Source organism: Megalobrama amblycephala, linkage group LG16 (genome assembly GCF_018812025.1).
Source record: "Megalobrama amblycephala isolate DHTTF-2021 linkage group LG16, ASM1881202v1, whole genome shotgun sequence".
Classification (NCBI taxonomy): Eukaryota; Metazoa; Chordata; class Actinopteri; order Cypriniformes; family Xenocyprididae; genus Megalobrama; species Megalobrama amblycephala.
In genome coordinates, this window is record NC_063059.1 from 34,635,986 (window position 1) to 34,647,726 (window position 11,741).

Consider the following 11,741-nt stretch of genomic DNA (forward strand, 5'->3'; position numbering starts at 1 on the left):
AAAGTCAAGAAGAAAAATTAACACATTTATTACCTCACAAACAGGACTTTAAGTACCCTATGTTACAGGCCCAAAAGCAACTGCTTTTATAAAAATGAAATTATAGTAGGCCTAAAAATCTAAATATTTTAGTGCATTAAAACTGAATATACAGTGAGAATTCAAGTTTTCAGACAACTTGATTCAATAGCCTATTTATTTTTTTTATACTGTATTGAATATTGATATTTATGTTAGATTTAAGGAAGAATGTTGAATGGCACACGTTTACTGAACTGAATTTAACTGCCTCACTGGAAAATGCAGAAGATATAACAATCTACTACTATTACAAAAAAGTGCGAGTAACCTATATGAATTTGCATTATTTACTTGCCACCACAAAAATCTTGGAGGAACTGAGGAGTGATCTGGTGTGGCACAGTAGAAGAATCGTGCATTGCTATGGGCTAGATTCTCAATGAGTATATTCATTGACTACAGGGAATGCATGGAGTAAAGATCACTGCAGACTGTCAGCAGCTCTTCTGTAACAGTCTTGTGATTATGGATCGCTGGAAAGGCAGGGTTGCTCTTGTCACTGGTGCTTCAGTGGGAATCGGAGCTGCAATCGCAAAGTCTCTTGTGCAGCATGGCATGAAGTTGGTCGGATGTGCCAGAAATGTGAAGCAAATTGAGGTAATTTGCAATATGCATTTGTAGCAGAGGATTAAAGGTTTGTATCTGATGAAGTACACGAATGAATAATGCATGGCTTGAAACACGAGCAGTCAAACAGTGAGAATGTGTGTGGTGGGTCACCATTGATTCATTATTGATAACCTTTCTGCTTACTTTTTAAAGTTTGACAGCGGCCTGGTAATTTAATGGAGAAAAAAGCAGCGTGAACATTATTCAAAATTTACACAATAAAAAGTCATACAGGTTTAAAAGAACATGATTAGGATTCATCATTAAGTCAACAATTAAAATGCTTTATAACATTTCATATTTCTTATAAAGTTTTATCATGCTACAGGGAACAATGTGTTTATATGGACGAAGTTCTAAAACTTAGTTTAATAATTAACCTCATGATTTTTTATGCTTGGTCTGTTATTTGCTGTTCCTCTGCCAATGGTTTTCAGCTTTGACCGTTACAAATAAAGGTTCTTTATTGGCATCTATGGTTCCATCAAGAACATTTAACATCCATGGAATCTTTCCATTCCACAAAAGGTTCTTTATAGTGAAAAAAAAAAAGTTCTTTAGATTTTTAGAATGTTCTTCACACTAAGAAAAAAAGGTTCTTTTTAGAACTGTTCACTGAAAGGTTCTGTTAGGGAACCAAACATGGTTCTTCTATGGCATTGCTGTGAAAACCCCCTTTTGGAACCTTTATTTTTAAGAGTGTTCATGAAATTTACATTTCAAAGTGTTTTTCCTTTCACAGAATTTGGCAGCAGAATGTATCAGTAGTGGATTCAGTGGCACTCTGTTCCCATATAAATGTGATCTGTCTGTAGAGGACCAAGTGTTATCCGTGTTCTCCTAGATCAAAGTTCAACATCAGGGCATTGACATGTGCATTAATAATGCTGGTTTGGCTCTTCCAGAGCCTCTATTGAGTGGCAAAACCAGTGGCTGGAGGACTATGATGGTTGTAAGTAACTCACCATAAACAAATAAGCAGGTAGGGCGAGTGTGGTATCGCCATTTTTACTAATGTAGTCCTCAAGATAAGGGAAAATGAAGCAGAAGTACGATGAAAGTATCTAAAGCAATTTCAGGATGCTGCCTATCACTTTAAATGATCAGAATACATCTATGACAAAGGGTTCTAAAAATATGGCTTCTTATAAAAAAGTGTTCCTATAGCTCAATTTAGCCCAGGTTAAATCCGAGTCAGTGGGTAAATTGCACACTGGCCATCAAATCTGAATCAAACCCATTATAGTAATGGGTACTATAATGTCTTATTGGAAATTTTCGCACATTTTTTCCGCATTTATATTCCTATACCAGTGCCAGGCACCAGAGCATCCACTATCTTTAAATATCTTCCTATGTTTTAGTATGTGTGGACATCACGTCCTCCACAATGCCGATCTACACTTCTACACTGCCAGCAAATATGCCGTGACTGCTCTGACTGAAGGTCTGCGACAAGAGTTACGCCAGGCCAAAACCCACATACGTGCCACAGTAAGAGCAGGATGAACTTTATTTATGAAAATGATTATTGTGTGTCCAATGTTCAAAGATGTGTTGACACTAATATTACTCTTTCTTTAACAGTCTATAAGTCCTGGTTTAGTGGAGACAGAGTTAACCTACCGGCTTTTTAGTCAAAACCCAGAAAAGGCTGCAGCTACCTATAAAAGTATGAAGGTATTGACAAACCCTGATTCTTGTCTGATTCTTGAGCATTTGTAGGTCATTGTTTCCCTTTATAATATTTAAATATCATATTTACAGTGCTGCAAGCAGATGACATAGCGAACGCAGTGGTGTATGTCCTCAGTGCTCCTTCTCATGTTCAAGTAAGCATCATCCATCATTGGAGAAAACTGTTGTGCTGCAGCATTAGCATTAAAGGGGGGGTGTAATGCTATTTCATGTATTCTGACTTATTTACACTGTTAAAGAGTTGGATTCTCATTCTAAACATGGCCAAAGTTTCAAAACATGAGTTGGAGTATTTTTTTGCCAAAAATACTCTTCTAAATCCTCATAAATTTCACGGCCTATTTTTTGAGTATGGGCCTGTGTGATGTCAAGTAGGTCGGAATTCCTTGTACGGGCATTTCTCCCGGAAGAGAGTGCACGCACACATCGACCGGAACGAAAGAGCAAGAGCACGCGCATCAACGTGCATTCGGCTTTACGGAAGTCGTTGGCAGCGCTGCACAGGTCACAGTACTTGGAAATCAACAATGTCACCAAAGAAGTGTGTTTTTGATTGTGTGGGAAAGATAACCTTGCTTCCCAAAGAACCCAGCGTTAAGTGGAGCTGAGAGTTTTGTGCTCAAGCATTACATTGATGCGCTCTCGATATTTGTTATTAAAATAACCATAGAAAGATGGAGCGGTCACAGCGGTAATGATCCCGGTCACGAATCGGAACCGCAGGTGGGGAGTAAAATGGCTTCAAATGTCTGTTTTGTTGGCAATAGGTGCCTAAGTGCATATAATGTAAACAACATGAACATAGGTAATTCATAAATTCATTATTCATCATTCACTATACGCTATATTCATTATAGTGATTCAAAAGTTATCCATGGATAATGTGATGTTGTATTGTGTGTGTTTAAATACAGTTGTTTAGCTGACCATTGATAGCTTGAAGACGATCTCTACACAAAATCTGCGTGTACTCGTGATAGCTCGTCACTCTTTAGCTCTGCTCACACGGCACGCCTCCAGGCGCTCGGCTGTTTTCAGAAAGACTCATTACAGCGTATGTATCTTTTATAAATATGATAAAACGAAAGACTTTTTGGAGATATGAAGGATGCATGACTACTAAAGGTACTCAAGATTAACATGAGATTGGCAGAAACTGTGTGTGATACCCACCCCCTTTTAATGTTTGCTGTCTTTCAATTCAATTCAATTCAATTCAATTCAATTCAATAAATGTATTGCCATGTCAACACAGTTGATAGGAATTTGTCTTGGTATAACTCTCAAACATAAATACAACTCTCAATACATACAGTTAATAAAGTGCTACTAGCACTCAGTGCAAGTTCAGATATCTGATAGCCAGAGGGTAAGTACTGTCTCTGAAACGTGATGTAGAAGTCTTAATACTCTTATATCTTCTTCCTGATGTTTTTTTTTTGCTGTCTTTCAGCAATATGAGTTCACAATTTGTTAAGTTGTACAAACCCGATTCCAAAAAAGTTGGGACACTGTACAAATTGTGAATAAAAACAGAATGCAGTGATGTGGAAGTTTCAAATTTCAATATTTTATTCATAATACAACATAGATGACATATCAAATGTTTAAACTAATAAAATGTATCATTTTAAGGGAAAAATAAGTTGATTTTAAATTACATGGCATCAACACATCTCAAAAAAGTTGGGACAAGGCCATGTTTACCACTGTGTGGCATCCCCTCTTCTTTTTATAACAGTCTGCAAACGTCTGGGGACTGAGGAGACAAGTTGCTCAAGTTTAGGAATAGGAATGTTGTCCCATTCTTGTCTAATACAGGCTTCTAGTTGCTCAACTGTCTTAGGTCTTCTTTGTCGCATCTTCCTCTTTATGATGCGCCAAATGTTTTCTATGGGTGAAAGATCTGGACTGCAGGCTGGCCATTTCAGTACCCGGATCCTTCTTCTACGCAGCCATGATGTTGTAACTGATGCAGTATGTGGTCTGGCATTGTCATGTTGGAAAATGCAAGGTCTTCCCTGAAAGAGACGACGTCTGGATGGGAGCATATGTTGTTCTAGAACTTGGATATACCTTTCAGCATTGATGGTGCCTTTCCAGATGTGTAAGCTGCCCATGCCACACGCACTCATGCAACCCCATACCATCAGAGATGCAGGCTTCTGAACTGAGCGCTGATAACAACTTGGGTTGTCCTTGTCCTCTTTAGTCCGGATGACATGGCGTCCCAGTTTTCCAAAAAGAACTTCAAATTTTGATTCGTCTGACCACAGAACAGTTTTCCACTTTGCCACAGTCCATTTTAAATGAGCCTTGGCCCAGAGAAAATGCCTGTGCTTCTGGATCATGTTTAGATATGGCTTCTTTTTTGACCTATAGAGTTTTAGCCGGCAACGGCGAATGGCACGGTGGATTGTGTTCACTGACAATGTTTTCTGGAAGTATTCCTGAGCCCATGTTGTGATTTCCATTACAGTAGCATTCCTGTATGTGATGCAGTGCCGTCTAAGGGCCCGAAGATCACGGGCATCCAGTATGGTTTTCCGGCCTTGACCCTTACGCACAGAGATTGTTCCAGATTCTCTGAATATCTGGATGATATTATGCACTGTAGATGATGATAACTTCAAATTCTTTGCAATATTTCTCTAAGTAACTCCTTTTTGATATTGCTCCACTATTTTTCACTGCAGCATTGGGGGAATTGGTGATCCTCTTCCCATCTTGACTTCTGAGAGACACTGCCACTCTGAGAGGCTTTTTTTATACCCAATCATGTTGCCAATTGACCTAATAAATTGCAAATTGGTCCTCCAGCTGCTCCTTATATGTACATTTAACTTTTGCGGCCTCTTATTGCTACCTGTCCCAACTTTTTTGGAATGTGTAGCTCTCATGAAATCCAAAATGAGCCAATATTTGGCATGACATTTCAAAATGTCTCACTTTTAACATTTGATATGTTATCTATATTCTATTGTGAATAAAATATAAGTTTATGAGATTTGTAAATTATTGCATTCCTTTTTTTATTCACAATTTGTACAGTGTCCCAACTTTTTTGGAATCAGGTTTGTACTATATCCACATATGTTTAAGGAAGAAACTTGATGATTTAACCATTTAAGAGTTTTTTCTTTGCTTTCTGTAGATTAGTGACATTCCGATGAGACCAGTGGAGCAGTTGACATAAACTGAGCAGATAAACATACAGATAAACACGTCCAATATAATCAAATACTATGATGTTATTGTCAAGTCACAAAACACTTTTCTGTCTCATCATGATGTTTGTTTTTATTGTAACTGAAATAATTTAAAAAATAAATAATTTATAATTTAAAATATGATAGCTTTAATGAGTACATTAATGTGATAAATACTTTAGGTGCTTTTCTAATACCTCTTTCTGTTTCTTTTTTTTTTTTTTTTTTTTTTTTTTTTTGTAATAAACTGAACTGCAAGCATGTAATATCAAGGATATAATAAAGTCTATTTATTATTATTTACCTCACAAACGTGGTTTTATCTTATGTATTGGAACCTACGCGTTCCCACGTTTTTATTTTAAAGAGTTCTTAAGTATTGTCCAGAAGGGAAACGAAAGCAAAGGTCCAATACTTATCACTGGACGGGACGCTTTTAGGGTCATTTCAAACGCAAGCGTCAGTTGTGGTTTTGGACACAGAGGTGTTGTTTGCCGCAAAATGAATTTTGCTGTCGTACTTCAGGAATATTTTCTTCTGGGTGTCACTTAAGATGGCCAAAATTCACTGTAAGACAGCAGCAGCAGCAGCAAATTTGAACAGTGTGTTGCTCACTTTGACTTATGGATCTTGATTTGCTATTTTTACTTTTTTCTTTTGTTGTGGCATTTGCTAAAGAATAAGACAAAAGTGTTGCTATTGCAGATATCGTGGGGCCGTTTGTATAAGCCTACTCTATGCAAAATAATAGCAGAATCGGAAGTTTATTGCTATTGGCTAGACTCTCAGGGAGTGTTCGTTTATATAAGAGATAGCAGTGAGGCTCTGCAGACTGGCAGCAGCTCTTGTGAGAGTTTTGTGAACTTCAACATGGATCGCTGGAAAGGCAGGGTTGCTCTTGTCACTGGTGCTTCAGTGGGAATCGGAGCTGCAATCGCAAAGTCTCTTGTGCAGCATGGCATGAAGGTGGTCGGATGTGCCAGAAATGTGGAGCAAATTGAGGTAATTATATACAGCTATCTGAGGATTTAAAGTTTGCATATGGTGCTGATTGCTGACGAAAAAAACGGCATCGTGTGGAAATCTAAAGTTACAAGCTATATATGTTAAAGTAACGCCTCGCACGACACAGGAGCTGGCAAAAAAAAAAAAAAGTTTGAGATATTCTGCAGAGTGTTCAATTATCAAATACCTTGATAATTTATATGAATTTAATTTCTGTCAGCATTTAGGCTACTCACTTTCATCATAGTTTGTTTTCTTGGAACACAAAATGGGGACATTTTTGAAGTTGTGTCTTTTCAAGACTAAAAGTCACTATGAAAATCAAACTAGGCAGTTTTTGTTTGTTTTTTGTATGGAATATTGCAGTATTTTAAATGAATTCTTTAATCAAATAACTTCCCCTCCCACTTACAACAACATCTCTTCTCTGTTAACCAGTGTTGGGGGTAACGAATTACTAGTAACTTGAGTTAAGTAATCAGATTACTTTTTTCAAGTAACTAGTAAAGTAACGCATTCAATTTACAACAAAATATCTAAGTTACTTTTTCAAATAAGTAACACAACTTCCTTCTTCACATTTATTGACTGACTGCTCTCCTGTCTCCATGAGAAATAAAGTGCAGAGGCGTTGTTTGCTTTGTAAACATGACGGTTATTGTAGCTCTAGACTGAATGTGAACATGCATTTACTCATCTCACTTGCACGAAAACATTCAGTATTCCTCAAAATTAACAAAAAGTGTAAAATGCAATCTCAGAATTTTACACAATCATGTAATCATCTCACTTTATTAACCAATGTCTTTGCTGCTGACTTTCAATGATCTAATTCAACCATACTAAGCAAAAATGACTTTAGATTAGATTTAGAAATAAGAGTGAGTGTTGAACTTTCATCTCCTGTATCCTATTCTTCTTTAATCCAGAATGGCAGCAGAGCTGAAAGGTTTGTTTGAGCTGCGCCCTTTACTGTACAGGTGTAAATATGCATTTCCTTCAGGCTGAGGCTTATTCATTTCACTTTTGGTGTGAAAGGGCCCTAACAAAACTTTTTTGTTGTTATTAAAAAACAAACAAGCAAGCCCAGCCCAGGTGAGAAAAAGTAATGCAAAAGTAATGGAATGCATTGCTTTTCATAAAAAGTAACTAACGCAACGGGAGTAATGCGATATTGTAATGCATTACTTTTAAAAGTGACTTTCCCCAAAACTGCTGATGACGTGCGTACTAGCGCGAGGGCGTGACAACTTGTCATTCACATGAGATCACAGCAATAAACCATCCAATCAATTCCCAGTGGACAAAATTTAAGTCCTGCCCTAATTTTTTTTTCTTGTTGAAGAAGTCATTTCACTCAGATGTAGGCTACGTCACACAATAGTGAAGAAAAGACGATCACAGTTTTCGTTTTGTGCCATCTCAGACCTCATTTGCAAGTGGTTCGGATAAATATGTCTGCTAAAAGAAATAAATGTAAATACTGTATATCTGAAAGCTGTGAACAAAGGTTGTTCAATAAGAACAATGCAGTGTATATTGGATTCTGTCAAAATAGCATGATACAACAACATTAATAATAGTTTTGAGCTTTAAAACCTTCATGAAATATGAATCTCAAAGAACTTTTTCCTTTCACAGAATTTGGCAGCAGAATGTGTCAGTAGTGGATTCAGCGGCACTCTGTTCCCATATAAATGTGATCTGTCTGTAGAAGAGGAAGTGTTATCCATGTTCTCCTGGATCAAAGCTCAACATCAGGGCATTGACGTGTGCATTAATAATGCTGGTTTGGCTCTTCCAGAGCCTCTGTTGAGTGGTAAAACCAGTGGCTGGAAGACTATGATGGATGTAAGTAACTCAATAAACAAATATTCCTGATGCCGACATGAAGAATGTGTAATGTTAGTCCTCTCAAAATGTTCAATTTTTCCAGGTGAATGTCATTGGCCTGTCAGTGTGTACCCGTGAGGCTTACCAGTCCATGAAAGAAAGATATGTTGATGATGGCCACATCATTAATATTAACAGGTACAGTAGAATTTTATTGCACCTTTTGTTTGCATAATCAGGAGGCACCAAAGTATTCAGTATCTTAAAATATGTGTTTTAGTATTTGTGGGCACCGGGTCATCAACAACGCTGATGCACACTTCTATACCGCCAGCAAATATGCCGTGACTGCTCTCACTGAAGGTCTGCGACAAGAGTTACGCCAGGCCAAAACCCACATACGTGCCACAGTAAGAGCTGCTTTAGATCAACACTTTGGACATGTAATAATCATATTACATAAATAAAGACTTGTTGGCACTAAGATTGCTCTTTCTTTAACAGTGTATATCTCCTGGTTTAGTGGAGACAAAATTTGCCTACCGGTTCTATAGTGAAAATCAAGAAAAGGCTGCAGCTACATACAGAAGTTTCAAGGTATAAGTTCTCATTCATTTCTAAACATGTTGTAGGCCATCGTTTACACATTTAAATATTTAAATATCATATTTACAGTGCCTGCAAGTAGATGACATAACCAACGCAGTGGTGTATGTCCTCAGTGCTCCTCCTCATGTTCAAGTAAGAATCATCCATATTGTGCAGTCAATGTTTGCTGTCAGTTTTCTGATTATAAAATGAATGGGATTTTTTGTTGATGGAATGATCCTCATGTGACAAAGCTGAGAAGAATTAAATCTTTGTTTTTTTTTATGCCGATACAGAATCGATTTGAGCAGCAGTGGAAAATTTCCTAGATAAAATCTTATGGCTGACTTTTTTTTCAATATATAATAGTGTTTTCTTTCTCTTTGTGTAGATTGGTGACATTGAGATAACTCCCGTTGAGCAGACGATGTGACAGATAAACAGCATCAAGCGTCACTGACACCTTGTGGCAATAATCAAGTACAGAACACTGCTCTGCTTGACCTTGAAGTGAAATTTTATATAATTACTGTTTAATTTACTATTTTATTGACTAATAATTACTATTACTATTACTATTACTATTACTATTCTTGCAAATGTTACTAAAAAGACTAAAATTAGGATTTTTAGAAACTAAATAACAATCAATAATAAAATAACAATTATCAGGCTTGCAAAATGCAGAATCAGTGTCGTTTATTTTGCTTGACATATTGATGAACATTTAGAGGCAAAGAACCAGTGCTGATGTTTCTTCACAAAGTTTACTTTAGCTCTGAAATTACAGTTCAACATTGCAGGGTCATATTGCGTCATTGGCTTGAGTCAGACTGAGTAATGTGTTGACTTTAGTAACACAAAACCATAAACCCTTGTAACCTGATACAGTAATACATGACATCAGCATACATTTTTGAAAAAAAAAAAACTTGTGGAATCAGTCATATTTAGTTAGCATTACATAGTGAAAAATGTTTACAAGTGAACAAATTATGTAAGAATTAATGATAAAAAATCTTCAAAACATTTGCATTCTGAAGACTTTAAGTATATAAGTGCAACTATAAGTGCAGTATTTTGATTTTTTTTTTTTTTTTTTTTTGAGAATTGAAATGTTGAGAATAAAGTCATTAAATTACGAGAAAAAAGTCGTTAAATTACAAGAATAAACTCGTTAAATTATGAGAAAAATGTCATTAAATTTCGAGAAAATTTGAGATAAAATGTTGAGAATAAAGTAATTAAATTATGAGAATAAACTCGTTAAATTATGAGAAAAATGTCATTACATTTCGAGAAAAAAGTCAAGATAAAATGTTGACAATAAACTCATAATTTAATGACTTTATTCTCAACATTTTATCTCAACTTTTTTCTCGAAATGTATCGAGTTTTATCTCGAAATTTAATGAGTTTATTCTCGTAATTTAACGAGTTTATTCTCGTAATTTAACAACTTTTTTCTCGTAATTTAATGACTTTATTCTCAACATTTTATCTCGACTTTTTTCTCAAAATTTAACGAGTTTTTTCTCGTAATCTAACGAGTTTATTCTCATAATTTAACGAGTTTATTCTCATAATTTAACGAGTTTATTCTCGTAATTTAATGACTTTTTTCTCGTAATTTAACGAGTTCATTCTCAACATTTTATCTTGACTTTTTTCTTGAAATTTAACGAGTTTTTTCTCGAAATTTAATGACTTTATTCTCAACATTTTATCTAAGCTTTTTTCTCGAATTTTAACAACTTTAATCTCGAGATGGTTTTATTTTTTTATTATTGCTTGGCCCTAATCCTCTTCCATAAAGAACAGCAATTTTTCAGACATGTTTTATGGGTAAAGAAAATCATGCGAGTTTGAACAACATGATCATCTCTCATCATATTTTTGAATGGACAGTGCTATTACATCCATGACTAGACCTAACTTCCTCTTTAAAATGAATTGTATTTTGATTCCTTAAGTGTGTGTGTGAAGAAACTACCAGGTAGGTCTTTACTCTTTCTGGTTTTTCTGCTTTTCTCTGAAATCAAGCGTGACAGCTGTTGAATATTGAAAAGTACTGAAAGTACTGCCAGCATTTATCGTGCCAAGAACTGAAAACAAATCCTTAATAAATTATTTAACTTGATGTATATGGTTGAAATTACTGAAAGAGTCTGTCACCTTGTTTTCGTATAGTAATGAAAGGTTTTAAAATATAAATGCTGCTTTCCAGTGTCATTATGATCAACATGATAATCATTAAACTGATATTTGCTCTTGCATCAGTTTTAAGGCTCTGTTGCAGCTCTTGGCCCAGTGTCTCCTCCTCATGCATGATTGGCATCTCAAGAAAAATTACCTAGCAACCAGAAATGTTCAGTCCAGACAAGTACAGTATATGTGTGTTAAGGCTTTGCATGAAGTGCTCATTGTTTTGCCATTAAAGTATTAAAACGATAAAGCGCATTACAATTTTCTTGCTTTAAACCAAAAATGATTTATTTAGTTATTAAGCCATTAGTTATTACCCCCTCACCTTCATTCCAGTTCCTCTGCTGTCTTTAGATGACCCGTCTCATCTCAGCATGTGGACAGAACGTGCAGTTACTCAGCAAAAGCCTCTTGTTCTCATGGGAACACTGTCCCGCCCTCTTAACCCCATTTTCATGACCGTAACAGCACGAAACGCTGTGGAATCAGTCGTGAATTGCCTTTTATGCTTTG

General features: G+C 36.0%; 1 protein-coding gene across 2 annotated transcripts; it reads left to right on the forward strand.

Annotated features, from left to right (window-relative positions):
- Positions 1 to 609: 609 nt before the first annotated feature.
- LOC125249623 (dehydrogenase/reductase SDR family member 11-like) lies at positions 610 to 9,705 on the forward strand. Of its 2 annotated transcripts, XM_048161948.1 has the most exons (8): positions 610 to 619; positions 6,440 to 6,599; positions 8,244 to 8,453; positions 8,539 to 8,633; positions 8,716 to 8,845; positions 8,940 to 9,032; positions 9,111 to 9,176; positions 9,415 to 9,705. In XM_048161948.1, the coding sequence occupies exons 2-8, from the start codon at positions 6,468 to 6,470 to the stop codon at positions 9,454 to 9,456; spliced, it is 768 nt and encodes a 255-aa protein (XP_048017905.1). In that variant the 5' UTR covers positions 610 to 619; positions 6,440 to 6,467; the 3' UTR covers positions 9,457 to 9,705. The 2 variants fall into 2 exon arrangements, with proteins under 2 accessions (XP_048017905.1, XP_048017906.1); XM_048161949.1 differs by lacking the exons at positions 610 to 619; positions 6,440 to 6,599 and adding an exon at positions 630 to 678.
- Positions 9,706 to 11,741: the final 2,036 nt, after the last annotated feature.

Bases quoted from the DNA above. Each gene is read 5' to 3' on its own strand.
- LOC125249623 (XM_048161948.1), top strand. From the start codon at position 6,468: ATGGATCGCTGGAAAGGCAGGGTTGCTCTTGTCACTGGTGCTTCAGTG. The intron at 6,600-8,243 runs GTAATTATATAC...TTCCTTTCACAG, and splicing joins GAAATGTGGAGCAAATTGAG to AATTTGGCAGCAGAATGTGT. The intron at 8,846-8,939 runs GTAAGAGCTGCT...TTTCTTTAACAG, and splicing joins AAACCCACATACGTGCCACA to TGTATATCTCCTGGTTTAGT.